We start from the raw sequence: 14,139 nt of genomic DNA on the forward strand, positions 1-14,139 counted from the left end.
AGCATACTTATTAACATTTTTGCTAATGCAATTTGTTGCCATGACCCGTAGTAGTAGTATATATATGTTTGATCGATATGAACAACTGGAATAGCATGACTGAAGAGACAGATTTGAGGCGCGCTCTGTCAAATGTATGGAAATCACGCTCTGGTATAGGCATTTTGTGTCGATACGTCCTGTTTTTTATCCATCGGGGGTTGTTCAACTTTCATTTCTTTAAATATCGACACACAGAGAATTAACATTTGCTTCTTATTAATATTAAGTGGGTTGACAATAATTTAGAATATATGAATCGTATTCTCTTAACATGTTTAATTATATTATGAATTTTCATTTTTTTTTCATTGTAAAAGTTGATAAATATTGAATGGTGATTTCTCTCAGTGTATAGAAAACGAGGGCAAAAGCATTTTATTTGTAGCATATTTTTAGGGTTATGACCATTATATTCTCTTGCAGTTGCTATTGGTTGTTTTATTCTTGTATAATCAACATATTGACAGTTGTTACTGAAATATAATTAACGACTGGGAAAATCTTGAATTATAAAATAGTCTTAGTATATAACAAGGTCAAAATCAAAAGGGTTCAATGAAATTCCGGTGGAAGCCTGCTCGCAAAAAAATGCCAACAACTCATGTTAAGATCGGTTAACTTATTGCCAAATCACAGACTATTTAATAGCTCAAATAACTCAAGCTCAGCTATCCAGCTACCAACCGAACCCCAGAGTCCAGGCCAGAACTACAATCAATCAATGCAATCTCTGTTATCATGAAAAATTTCCTGGGGGGCATATACAGTATATTCAGGGATGCAGAGCAAAATTAAAAAAAAAAATGAGAACAGAGAAAATGAGAGGCAAAAGTAGTTTCCTTTATACTTTATCAGCTTCATGCGATTTAATTACCCTGGCTAAACAGACGAAAAAAATTAACCCTTTGAGATAAATGCATAATTCCGTGTCCAGAGCAAAAATAAAAAAAAAACGAACACTTTGTAAGTTAAGACAGCGTACCGACTTTAAAACACTCTACATTAACTCTTAGTGACTTATAATAACAAATTCATATTATTTTAGTTCTTGAGTCGTTAATCTCTTTAATATTAATATTTAAAATATGTAGATTAAAAATAATTATTCTTTATTTATACGTTAATGGCAATCTTATAATACCCATTATCTTAAAAGTACACAGTATAGAAATCTTAAAGACAATTCATAAAAGTAAACCAAGCATGAATTTCTGTGTGCGTGTGTTAGAGAAGAGACTGTGTGTGTGTGTGTGTGAGTAAGTCTTATCGATCCTGGTCAAAAGCAAGAGGCGGCCGAAGCCCCATCCATGTACGAGCCCTCGGGGCGCTCTCAGCAATATTCATTGCTGCTGTTGTTGCTGCTGCTGCTGCTCAACTCTGGCCCGGGCTTGGGATGTGCCGACTTGCTCTGATTCTACTACACCAAAGAAGCCAAGGTAACACAATGTCGCCTCGGCTATTTACAACGCTGCATTCCTCTACTCTGCAGTCATTCACAGTCGAAGTTGAGGCGAACTTGTTTCATGCCACTTTGGCTTAGTGTGTGCGCTTGGGTGAGCTCGTCGTCCAGCAACCAATCCTCCTGACCTGTCCTGCCACTGCCCTCGTAAATGCTGTAATAACGAAAACCCAACAACAGTAACAACACCAACAACAACAACAGGAACTACATACATTCATATATACTCAAAACATGTTATGAAAAGAAAGAAATTCCATAGCAAAAGAAAGATCATTAAGAGAGTAAGAAGAGAGAGAGAGATAGAGAGGCAGTGCAAATGTCTCAGTCTTAGACTCTTTAGCCTCAATGGTAAAGAAATATTTTTATGGCCTAACTCAACATAGCCAGATACTTTACCTTCTCTCATTTATTCTCTTTTCACCTGGCGCTCTTTTTCTATCTGTCTCTCTCTCTTTTACCCACCTTCTGTCTGCGCTTACCCTTTACATTTGTATTTGTATTGCGTTTGCTGTGGTGAACATTCTGGTTCTATTAACAAAAAATAGCACAAATCTGTTAACAGAGGCGTGCCACAAGTAGGGTATCCAAAATGAAAATAACAGAGAGAATCAAGCATTTTAACAAAATGGTTACGCAAATTGTGGCGATTGTTGGATGGTGTCCTAGCTTTACTTGTGTATTATATATTCTACCACAAATTTTCTATTTTAATATTTTTTATCCCACTTCAATTAAAAAGATATAATTTATTATCTTTAAAAATGTTATTTCCTTTAAATCTGTTAGTGGCGCTGCAACACCATTTTAAGGTTTGTTGCCTAAGTCATTCGTATTTTATGACGTTTGGCAACGCTCTGCACATGTTAAGAGCCAGAGGTGAATATTTGAGGTGGTACAGAGAATCACTTGTTGATCTCTGCTCTCTCTCTCTCACTCTCTGTCTCTCCATATTTGGCTTAAAGAGGTCTCAAAATATTGACCACCAAACCAGCTCAGTTGCCATTTATCTGTAGACCGTGTACGCTGTTACCAATTCACACTGAGCCTTGTGAGCGGATGAAATTAAATCTTTAAGGGGCAGCATTGCGTGCTTGCTTGCCTCTGCATCAGTTCGTATATCTGTGTGTGTGTGTGTGTGTGTGTGTGTGCTATAGTGTGTGTGTGTGTATGGATTGAAGTGAGCGAAAAAAAAAAGATAACACAAAGCAAAGTAAAAGAGGCACACAAGTGAAAGATGAAAAGTAGAGAAAAAGTTCGTGTATAAAAGAGAAATAACAAAATTAATTAAATGAAGCTGCTGCAGAAACGACCAAATAGACAACATGATAGGAGCCAAATGGAATCCAAGTGCATGATAAGCCAAGGTAGAAAACGAAATAAATAAATACAACTATGATTCGTCAAATAAGTGTTGTGTACAAAACTAAGATATAATGTGTATAAGTGTGCAAGTGTTACGACTCCATAGAGAAGCTTTTGTTTTGTATGGAACTGAGCTCGATCGCGTTCACCTCGAACCAGTTGCAAAAGTTGTCACATTAAAATCACACCTTTGAGCGAAAATATTTATTGGTGTTGTAAACTCGTTCGCTCTCTCTCTCTCTCTCTGCCTCTCCTCTCTGGCCCTCTTTCTCTCTCGGTCTCTCTCTTACAAACATACACACACATACATTTGTATACTCAGCAAGTAAAACGCCCTCTTCGAATGCAAATTATACGCCATGAAGAGGTGAAGAAAGATACATATACATATATACATATACACAGACACAAAGAGAGAATTCCTTTTATGTAGTTACTCTCATAAGCCATTCAAACTAGCAAGAAATGGCCAACGGATATGATTATGGCCAATTGATTGAATTTTATCGTATAAAAAAAAAAATCAAGGAAAATTATGGCCATGTTTTTCCTTTTTATTTCGTGTTACTTCTCATTACCCAGGGCCTTCCTTTATTAAATATGCTGAAAATTATTACAAACATAGGTTTTAGTTGATATACAAGGTATATCGCCCTCTTTAATATGTAACTGGAAACTATATATATTATTAGTTATGTGTATTCATGTTAGTTTCTGCATACATATGTATGTACATACATATGTGTGACAACAGATGATCCAAGTTTCCCAGCACACATGTCGACCACATGATTTTGTTCTTTACATTACATTATTCTATTACCTAAGGGCCAAATTTTACCTGGAACTGTTTCAGCTAATTTACCAGCCTTTATAACTAGAAAACCTTTCTTTAACATTCAAATCTTGAAAAAAAATACAGGCTTTTATATTGCACATTCCAACATTTTCAAAAATGTCAACATACATACATAGAGTTTAGCAAGAAAGTAAATACACAAGTAATAATTTCTTTGTTTTTGCTACTTCAAGATGAAAATAAAACAATAAATACTACGTTTTTTCAATATTTTTTAAAAAGGTTAAGTAAAGTAATCAATTATCTTCTAAATTAACAAAAAAAAATCATAATAATGTTTCCAATAACAAAAAAACAAGCAAAAACTAAAGAAAGCACAAAATTCCATTGCCAAGAAAGTGTTTATATTAAACGTTTGTCTAGTTTTTGTTATTTCACCGGTTTTAGCCAATAAAACTTGAATTGCAATAAATGGCGCATAAGTTTTAATACGAATACCAAGTTTTAGTTATGTCTGCAATATATTTATAGCCTAAATAAAAAATCGAAGCTCACATTTATATATATTCTGAATTTAAAATTGGAAAATTCAAACTATTTTTCATTTCATTTAATTACTCGTTAGTTAAACTATTCAACTGGTCTGGCAAACAACTAACTACACTAAATGAAAACTGCATTTCCAAATGTATCTTTGTTTATTATTTTAATGTATGTGTATATACTTTACACATATATATAAATATGTATGTATATGTATGCAACATTACTCGCAAAGAGAGTTTGTTTTTGCAGTCTCTCACGCCACGAGCGACAGTTTTATATTAGAAGAAACGGCAACATGTGGCTGCAGCAGCTAGTTACGGGCTTAACGTTGAATGACGAAGAAAAAGAGAGGGAGGATAGAGATGGTTTGGGGGGGAGGGGGAGCTGAAAGGTGGGCCAAAAGGAATGTTGTTGCAGCTAGTTGGCAATGTTGGCAAGTGACTGACATAGTTGTAGTCAGTGGTTATTGCTGTTGCTTGTCGTGGCTGCTTTTACAGGGCAAATGCTGACTGAACTTTTAAATAGAAAAAATAAAATTTGTTAAGCAACTTATTAAATGAAAGAAAAAAGGAAAAAAAATTAACCCGAAGAAAAATGAGTTGAATGTCATTTTCAGTATTCTTATGGATTGTTGTTCCCTATGCGGGCGTCGTTTTGAGTAAATGCGGGTTAGGAGATATGTATATAACCTGTTGCTAGTCCATCTTTTTCTCTTTTCTTTCTTTCTTTCTGCTTTCTGTGACAAAGACAAAACGGTGCTTTACATTCCCATTGGTCAGTTGCTTTCTTATCATTAGAGCAATAGTTATCCATTAAGATCATCCATCGAAAGGCAAATTGTTGTCAAATGAAGTCATGAACTCCAAATTCCTTCTTAGAATTTTAAATACCTCGTCTTGATTGAAATTCTTGCTCTCTTTCGATCTAACTCTGTTTCTAATTCCTTCTCTTTTAGCCGCTAAAGCATTTTGGCTAAATTAACTCTGACATTTTGTCCATCAAGCTTTGCTATTTTTTTCTTCTTTTTTTGTTTTTTTGCATTTAGTTGGCAGTTTTATTGGGCCTAGACATGGCCTGGTTTAAAGCCATCATTCACGTTCGCAATTGTAGTAGCATGAGCCTGTGTAATTTAATTTCCACTAAAAAATGTAGGCCAAAAAGCAAACCCAACTCGATTGTTGTTGCTGATATAAGTGGAATGGTCTAAAACATTTCAGTATTTTGATTAAAAGTTTTTTCCATTTCGTTTACCCATTTATTATATAAACATGAAGCTTTTGTTAGTTTTACTTTATTAATGATGAAAAAAACTCAGAGGGTCGGGGCTAACTTTGCCGGGAATTGTCATTCGATCTTCAGAAAATTGGGCATAGTTATTAATGGGTACATATATTAAACTAACATTTATTAATTTTTGTGACAATGGCGTCAAAAGCAATGAAGTTATTGATAAAGTCACGGTATTTGACCGATCATTCCTATGGGAGCTATATGATAAGTCACCCGATCTTGATTAAATTTCAATAATAGTCAATAATAGCCTAGAAAACAACGAAATTATTGAGAAAAGTTACATGATATAGTGATCCGATTCTACTGAATCCGAAAGATATAAACCCTGCAGTATATAGAAGCTTGCATAGCGTTAAAGGTCGGAGAGATGATCAAGAATATGTATACATTATATGGTCAGAGATGCTTCCTTCAATGAGTTGCACACTTCTGACCAAAATTTATATACCCTTTTGTCAAGGTTATAAAAATTACAACAAGACTAATTGGAAGACTAATTGCAAATAATGTCGAAGAGGAAAGAAAATTTTTCTAATAGATGGCAAAAAAAAGGAACAATGTGCACATAAAAAAATGATAAATCTGCAGTTACAAACTTTGCCATTCTTTTTTCGCTTCATGTAGTTTGAATTCCGAACTACTTTTAGCCATTACAACAATGGATTCTTTAGCGAAATCTGCTGAAGATAGAACTTGGAGGTTCTTGAAATAGCTAAACAGACAACCTGCTCACCTTTTGTGCTGCCTATGATTAAAAATCTTATAGATTAGTAATTTTTAATGACTTCAAGCCGGCTTAAACTCAATTTTGTTTAAATAAATTCTATAATACAGGAAAATCTAAAGGACTATTGAAAACGATTGTCAATGATTTAATTTCTTCCTCTTAAACGATTTCTCGTTCAACTGCCGTGTCATTTCGGGATGAAATCGAGAGTTTTAATATTAAATATTTGCATATTCAAAACAAATTAAATATGGAAATAATAACAGTTTGAATATATGTATATTTTCAGCAATGTTGGTTTATTATTTTAATTAATATTTTATTGAATATGTAAATAAATAAATGTACATGTTAATTAGTCATATGAGGTTGTTCAACTTTTACTTAAATTGACATTAATTTAATGGACACTTGGAAAACGTCTTAATTAAAAAGGGCTCTAAGCTTGACAAACTAAGAAACACCTGAATATATATGTATATACATATATACCTATGTCTCTACATTTGTTTGGACATGCGAATATATTTGCTTAAATTTAAGTTAAATTTAATATAAAAAGCATCAGTTCCCAAAAAATATATTTCATTTATATTCACGAAATGTCAAAAAAGTACTTACTGATTATTGTTCTAGTCATTGTCATCTACTTTTCTCAATGCAAAACGTTGTCCAGTGAGTAAAACCGATATTAAAAAAAGAAATTTAATAACTTAATTTTTAAACAGGGCGTGGTATATGCCTGCTGCCAAAAAGAAATGGTTTTGGACGACAGTTTATCACAAAATGGTATTATAGGCCATCAGGCAACCGATGTGAGAGATTCCGATACAGAGGCCAAGGCGGCAATAGAAATAAATTTGAAACTCTAGCACAGTGCAAAAAAACTTGTATTTCAAAATGAAATGTTGAAATCAATATATGTACGTATTGTAGTTAAAATTTTTGGAAATCATGAGTATTGAAGCTGCAACCAGACATATATTTCTGGCTGTAAGCCACCCACTTTCTATGCTTAGGGGCAAAGAAGGAAGGTGTGGGGCGGAGCGGGGCGGTTATGCCAACCAGCCAAAGCAACTTTTGCTAAATTAAAATTGACACTATGCAAAAAGCCAACCCACAGACAATTTACGTGGAAAACGGTAGCTGTATGGCTACTCTCTCACACACACGCAAATGGATGTGTGTCTGCGTTTATAGTTAATACTCCAGGCCCGACTTGGGGCCAGGCCAACTGCTCAGCATGCCACGAAGATGAAGGCCAAGAGGTGCCTCAAGTGTGGGTCTGTCTGTGTTTCTTTTATTGTTAGACGCGTTGCTGGTGTGGCGCCAAGCGTTAAGTCTCGACCATGTGCATGCACAACAACAACAAATTGCACAGCAGTCGATGGCTTTAGAAAAGTTTCTATGATCATTAGTTGAAATAAGTTTCAATCAATAGCAAATCGCTTTGACATTATTCGAGATTTTGTCCTAGGCCCTTAGTCACTCTATTCGGCCTTTTGATCTACTTTTAGTGTAGATTTCTAAAGTTAATTTCACCATTTTATAGTTTTAGTTAGAAACGTCCATATTGATATGCAATAAACTAATAACAATTGTTAACTAAGTTCCATTTGCATAAATAATATATGGAAATTCCGCACACAATAGACCGTTTGACACTTTTGTCCATACACCATGGTTGGCTCAGCTCTTTGTGTGTGTGTGTGTGTGCGTATTTATTATTATTTATTTATTGTCTAACTTTCGTAAATTATACCAACGTTAAGCTTTTGAGTGGCCCAAGCTCTTTGAGCTGGCTCAAAGCATTTTCCTTTTCTCTGGTTTGTTTTTGGCTAAGAACCAGTTGAACGACATTCCATGTGAGGCGCGACAGCAGTGGAGGAGATGCCTAAGATTAATCAGCTGCCATGAGCCAAATGACAAGTCATATTTATACCTTAAGTCAACAGAGTATATACTGTATATAAGATCAAATAAACACAAGAAAGCTAAAGTTTTAGGATTTGGATCTAATTGCGTCTCTCTAATTTATTTATTATATTGGAAATTCTGTTTGTTGTTTGTCAGTGTAACTGGCAGTCGTCTTAACTTTTCAATGCCTTCAATAACTCTAAAAGAAGAAAGAAAACAAAAAATTGAAATTAATTTCAAATTTGATTACAATAAAAAAGAGATCCATCTCTCTATCTGCTCTCAAAGTGTAGGTGTGGTGACCAAGGCCAAGCCCAACCCAAATTCCATTTATAATAACAAATATTCAGAAGATGATTTACCCAAAAATCCAGAGTTATACTTTTACGCTTTCAGGGAAAATGGAAATTGCAAGACAATCTCTGGAAAATTGTAGTTTGCCAACCTCTAACTTTATGTTTTCGGGCTATGACCATAAGCTAGCCAAAATAGGGAAACTATAGAAGAAATAAATTCACCTACGTCTTTTACCCTAAAACCATAAACCGGTTTTTGCCTAACCCAATCTAGGCATCAGAGAAGTTGAATGGAAATGACAGCATACGTGTGCCGAAAAGACGAGGCATTAAGTCAAACTGAAAATAAATATAAAAATCCAAAATAATTTAAGTCTATGAGTGGGCGATTCAAACTTATTATTTTAAAATATGGAGGGGAACAATTGGTTAGGCGCCTTAACAAATTTTACAGATGAAACGGTTTTCAAAGGTTGGGAATGTTTTTAAGTCTTTTTTTGAATGAAGAAGTGGTCGATCTACATACAAACAGTTATATTTATTATGTAGAACAACATCGTTCTCAAGATTAGTTAGATTCTCCTTCAATGGAACATTGTAAAACATTTATAAATTCTAAGAATCTTGATAACAATTTGGTAAAATTCGTCCTCTTCTTGTCCTTGCAGACCTCAACGCCATTGATGAAAATTAGCAGATGTTAAAGTAGATATAACGTTTAGAATCCACACACACATTATGTCGCACAAGACGCAGCAACGACGCAGCACCACCACGGATTTGGAGTGCCCACTTGCCTCACTTGGTCGCAACAGCAATGCGGTGCGAGATCAGCTGGCGGCGGCACATTATCATCCCCATCCATTAAGCTCTAGCCCTTTGGATCCGCAGGCCTATAAAATGTCACGAAAATCGCCATCCATAGAACCCTTGCCATCGCGGAGTTCTACTCCGCAACCAAATGAAACAGCCAATGGCATTTGCCATTTGGTGCAGCAGAAGGCAGCAACATTTGAGCTACGAGGCCGAGGGCACACTCGGTCGGAGCAAAGCACCATATATGGAGCAACACATTCCACAGCCTCGGTGGGTAGGCAGGCGAAGCACAAATCCATAGACAATGCTCCGGGACCAGCACCAGCCATTAGGAGCACAGTTCCTGTGCCTCAACCTCGAAATTTCCTCACACTTGAGCATGTGCTACAGTATGGAGCGCAGCGTTCCTCATGGTTACATGGCAACAATGCCGATACGGAGGACTCTAGCGATAATAATACGGGGGTACCAAGCGGAAGTGGAAGTGGGACTGCTGCCGGCAGACGTCGGCCTCAAGGTGGACGTTGCAGTGTTCCCGCTGTGCTCACCAACAGCCGGACAGCTAGTAATGACTATCTATTGGATAAGAAAATGGAATCTCTGTTTTTGGGAAACGCATTGCGGACATTACCGCTAGGAGCCGAGGCGAGTCAGTACCAAAACGAATGTTACTATCTGGAGGACTACAGCAGTGGAGGAAGTGGCAATGAGAGATTAGCCGGTGAGTAAGAAAACCGACATTTTTGGCCATTATACAGATTAATAACTTTTAACTAAACTTCTAGAGCGACTACACCATCCACGCACTTCCAGTCCCAGCGAGACAAGTGGCTCGGATCGTTACCTTCTAAATCGTAGTACCAATTCGCCATCTAATGGCTTCCAGTTGGATCATTCCCACACAAAAGTTGGCCATGGCCTGTGCAATTTAAGCTTGGATCAGGGTTACGCCACGCTAGTATCACCCTCTCCCCACTCGAGCAGTGGAGGAGGAGGAGGTGGTGGCGGCAGTGCCGGTAACGGTACTTGCATAGGCGTCACAAACATGACAAAAACGCAAAATACTGACCAACACAGATCAACAACTGGCACAACTGTGCCAGCAAGCGGAGACATTGGTCCGCCACCGTGGAATCGCAAGGGACCATTTCGAAGTGGTCCCTACTTTGAACGTCTGCCGGACGAGGCAGTTGTACGTATTCTAAGTTGGTTAGACAGCTGTGAACTATGCAATGTGGCTCGTGTCTGTCGAAGATTTGAACAACTAGCCTGGCGACCCATCCTCTGGAAATGCATTTCCCTGAGGGGAGAACACCTCAACGGCGATAAAGCATTGAAGATGATTTTCCGGCAATTATGCGGTCAAAGTTGTAACGGTTCTTGCCCGGAGGTAGAACGGGTGATGCTCGCTGACGGTTGTCGCATCTCGGACAAGGGCTTGCAAATGTTAGCCCGGCGTTGTCCAGAGCTCACACACCTTCAGCTTCAAACATGTGTGGCAGTGACCAATCAAGTCCTAGCCGAGGTTCTAAACAAATGCACCAATTTGCAGCATTTGGATGTAACGGGTAAGTAGAATACGGCGAGGTAAAATAAACTTGTTGAAACTTACTTTACTTTTTTATAATATTAGGATGCAGTCAAGTGAGCAGTATCAGTAGTCCTCATGTGGAACCACCGCGACGTCTGCTACTGCAATATCTGGATTTAACGGATTGTATGGAAATCGATGATATAGGCCTTAAAATTGTTGTCAAAAATTGTCCCCAACTTGTCTATCTCTACTTAAGACGCTGCATACAAATTACGGGTAAGATAATTATTATTAGAATATATTTATTTATGTATGTATAAGTTTTTGACTCTCTGTTTGTCTTTTCAGATGCTGGTCTAAAATTTGTTCCCAGTTTTTGCGTTTCGCTAAAAGAGTTAAGTGTTTCGGATTGTCTAAATATTACGGATTTTGGATTGTACGAATTGGCAAAATTGGGGGCCGCATTACGGTATCTATCAGTAGCCAAGTGCGAACGGGTGTCGGATGCAGGATTAAAAGTCATAGCTAGACGTTGCTATAAGTTACGTTATTTGAATTCTCGTGGCTGCGAGGCAGTGAGCGATGATTCCATAACAGTATTGGCCAGATCCTGCCCACGGTTGCGAGCCTTAGACATCGGCAAATGCGATGTGAGCGACGCCGGACTGCGAGCTCTTGCCGAAAGCTGTCCGAATTTGAAGAAACTGAGCTTAAGAAATTGTGATATGATCACGGATCGTGGAGTCCAGTGCATAGCATACTATTGTCGGGGACTACAGCAGCTTAACATACAAGATTGCCAGATATCCATTGAGGGCTATCGAGCGGTGAAAAAATACTGCAAGCGTTGCATTATCGAGCACACAAATCCAGGATTCTGTTGAGAGTAGAAGATGCGCATAAAAGCTAAGAGGCAGGCCATATGCAACAAAGATTGTTGGTTATTTGTAAACTGTATTTGTATGTATGTATATATGACTGTAAGGAAGATATGGAGCTGGACAAGATTAGACTTAGGCTTAGGTAGACTAATTCTGGCTTAATAAATTATTATTCAACATCTTTTACTTATTATCCATTTCTGTCTTGTTAAGGTAATGATACCTATCTGGCATTAGTTCAGGTATGTTCTTAAGTATAAATGGTGGTCGAACATCAAGAATTTGCTTAGTAACGATGTTTTTGTTGTTCTTATTTGATTTCTGTAAACATTTCAATGCTATGGTGGCACTGATATTCTTTGCTTCTGGTTTCGCTGTCACCTCTAGCCAATTGGTTCGATCAATGTACGGATTTACCTTTAATTTGTTGCACTGAGAGCGCTTTAAATATCGTAGAGTAAATTGCAATTGGCGAATATCATTCATGGCCACAAAAGTTCTATGATTGATCCTTTCTAATGCCTTTCTGTCAGCTTCTATTCTGGCTAAACGTTTTTCAACTGCCGGCTTTGTCTTCACCTGGGCCAAGGATACTCTGGCCTCAGAAGTTGTCTCTTGGCCTTGAGTGGAATCCATTTTTGTCGCAAATAATTCCATTTGCTTCACCTGTTTAGCTAAAGAATCACCAGGCAAGATTTCACGCAATTTTTTAATCGTTTCGCGCTTAGTCGACGATAATTTTCTTTTGTTGCGTTCCACATAGTTGTCTAATTCAGTACGCAAGTTGTTTAATAATTGGACCTTGTACTCATAGTCATGAACCTCATTGTCGATATTCCGCTGAATGCGGTTGTGTTTATTTTGAAAGCGCTGAAGCTCATGATGCAAGCGCTGAATTTTAACTTGGTTCTTAAAATGCTCTCGTACCAGACGTTTCCAAGTTCGATTCCACTTAACGTCCATTTTACAAATTTTGATTTAAAAAAAATGGGAGTTTGATGAAATGGTAGAAGTAATTTCAAATTCGATAACGATAAAAATAGTGCTGTCAAATTTGCCGGTATTTCGATTATTTTTTAACAGCTGATCAATGTTGCCAGAATGAGAAAATATAATGAATGGCATCTCTACTCAAAACGTGTTGTATAATTGTAATTTTTTTTTGAGATTTGTGTTTGTTTAAAACATCAATAAATATACAAAAATTAAAGCGGTTGTTTAACGAAATTCATAGCAAGGAGGCATGGCTAAATATATTGCACAGATTATCGTCATGGGCGGCCAGGCCATTGGACGAGCTTTCACAAAAGCTTTAAAACAAGAAATTGCGGCTTCGCAAGAAGCGGCTAAACGTGCAGGAGGTGGACGGCAAGGAGATAAAAGCGCCGAGTCCAATTTGCGAACAGGTATAGTTGAATTGTGCATAATATCCACAAAATGTGTTAACCTCCTTCGTCTAGGAATGACTTTGGAAGAGGCCAAACAAATTCTCAACATTGATGATCTGAAGAATACTGACACAATCGTCAAGAACTATGAACACCTGTTCAATGTTAATGATCGATCCAAGGGCGGCTCCTTTTATCTGCAATCAAAGGTTTTCCGAGCCAAAGAACGTCTTGATCACGAACTGAAAAGCCACCAAGAACCACCATCCAAGCAAGCCGAAGAGGAGCCTCAGATTAGAACGCGGCAGCGTCGTTGACCTCCAGGTCCAGACAAAACAACTAATTAGCTAATTATTCGTATAAAACAAAAGAAAAAATTATGTATTAGGAATCAATGCGGGTGTAAATAGACTGTTACGAACGAAAGAGTAAGAGTAGTTTTATATATTGGATGATGGAAATTTGTTTTTGTTTGACTCCCAATGTATGGAGCCATACGTCGGAGAGCGCAGCAAGATGAGGGAAAGCATGTTAAGGAAAACCTATTGGGTTGTAGCACCTGATTTAACAGGAACTGAATGTCTGCATTGAGAATTTCTGTTGGCGTTACATTTATCTAAAAGATCAAGTTAAAAATTTTTTTAAATTTAAATCTTGTCTTATTGGAATTTTTTTTAGTATTTTTTCTACTTCTGGTATTTTGTCGTCACGGTATGTTTGCTTGGTGTTCTTTTTCTGCGTTCTCAACACTAATTGTTTTTGCTTTTAAAGTTTAAGAAATCGAAGATTTGTTTCTTTTTAACAATGAAATAAATTTTTGTGCGTAAGTTTTGATTTTGGAAAATGAGCCACCAATTTGTATTGGCAAAGTAACGAGTTTCCAAAAGCATACATTTAAAAGCCAAATGTTCTGCAGGAGCAGAATCATTACAGTATTGTTAGTTTAGATTAATAAAAGACGTGTCAAGTTTACGTATGTTACGTTTATTTTGATTATCAAAAGTCAAGCCACACATCAAATAGAGAACGAAATTTGTTGGTGCGCAAAATCCGAAAATAAATGTACATTCCAGCAC

General features: G+C 37.0%; 3 protein-coding genes across 3 annotated transcripts; 2 read left to right on the top strand and 1 right to left on the bottom strand.

The window, feature by feature from the left end:
- The first annotated feature begins 2,488 nt into the window (after positions 1 to 2,488).
- On the top strand, positions 2,489 to 11,868 carry LOC6647104 (F-box/LRR-repeat protein 7). The gene is made up of 5 exons (XM_023178498.2): positions 2,489 to 2,868; positions 9,113 to 9,981; positions 10,046 to 10,828; positions 10,894 to 11,070; positions 11,143 to 11,868. Exons 2-5 carry the CDS (start codon positions 9,183 to 9,185, stop codon positions 11,676 to 11,678), a joined length of 2,295 nt encoding a protein of 764 aa, XP_023034266.1. The 5' UTR covers positions 2,489 to 2,868; positions 9,113 to 9,182; the 3' UTR covers positions 11,679 to 11,868.
- Positions 11,215 to 12,729, bottom strand: LOC6647103. The gene has a single exon (XM_002070042.3). The coding sequence runs from the start codon at positions 12,636 to 12,638 to the stop codon at positions 11,859 to 11,861; it is 780 nt and encodes a 259-aa protein (XP_002070078.1). The 5' UTR covers positions 12,639 to 12,729; the 3' UTR covers positions 11,215 to 11,858.
- An 80-nt stretch (positions 12,730 to 12,809) lies between these two features.
- On the top strand, positions 12,810 to 13,489 carry LOC6647192 (mitochondrial import inner membrane translocase subunit Tim16). The gene is made up of 2 exons (XM_002070041.4): positions 12,810 to 13,081; positions 13,136 to 13,489. The coding sequence occupies exons 1-2, from the start codon at positions 12,919 to 12,921 to the stop codon at positions 13,378 to 13,380; spliced, it is 408 nt and encodes a 135-aa protein (XP_002070077.1). The 5' UTR covers positions 12,810 to 12,918; the 3' UTR covers positions 13,381 to 13,489.
- Positions 13,490 to 14,139: the final 650 nt, after the last annotated feature.

The sequence above is a fragment of the Drosophila willistoni genome, chromosome 3R (genome assembly GCF_018902025.1).
Source record: "Drosophila willistoni isolate 14030-0811.24 chromosome 3R, UCI_dwil_1.1, whole genome shotgun sequence".
Taxonomy (NCBI): domain Eukaryota; kingdom Metazoa; phylum Arthropoda; class Insecta; order Diptera; family Drosophilidae; genus Drosophila; species Drosophila willistoni.

What these genes read in the sequence shown, in the direction of transcription:
- LOC6647104 (XM_023178498.2), top strand. Translation starts at nt 9,183, where the DNA reads ATGTCGCACAAGACGCAGCAACGACGCAGCACCACCACGGATTTGGAG. An exon ending in TGGCAATGAGAGATTAGCCG is followed by an intron (nt 9,982 to 10,045) that starts GTGAGTAAGAAA and finishes CTAAACTTCTAG; the next exon opens with AGCGACTACACCATCCACGC. An exon ending in ACGCTGCATACAAATTACGG is followed by an intron (nt 11,071 to 11,142) that starts GTAAGATAATTA and finishes TTGTCTTTTCAG; the next exon opens with ATGCTGGTCTAAAATTTGTT.
- LOC6647103 (XM_002070042.3), bottom strand. Translation starts at nt 12,638, where the DNA reads ATGGACGTTAAGTGGAATCGAACTTGGAAACGTCTGGTACGAGAGCAT.
- LOC6647192 (XM_002070041.4), top strand. Translation starts at nt 12,919, where the DNA reads ATGGCTAAATATATTGCACAGATTATCGTCATGGGCGGCCAGGCCATT. An exon ending in CGAGTCCAATTTGCGAACAG is followed by an intron (nt 13,082 to 13,135) that starts GTATAGTTGAAT and finishes TCCTTCGTCTAG; the next exon opens with GAATGACTTTGGAAGAGGCC.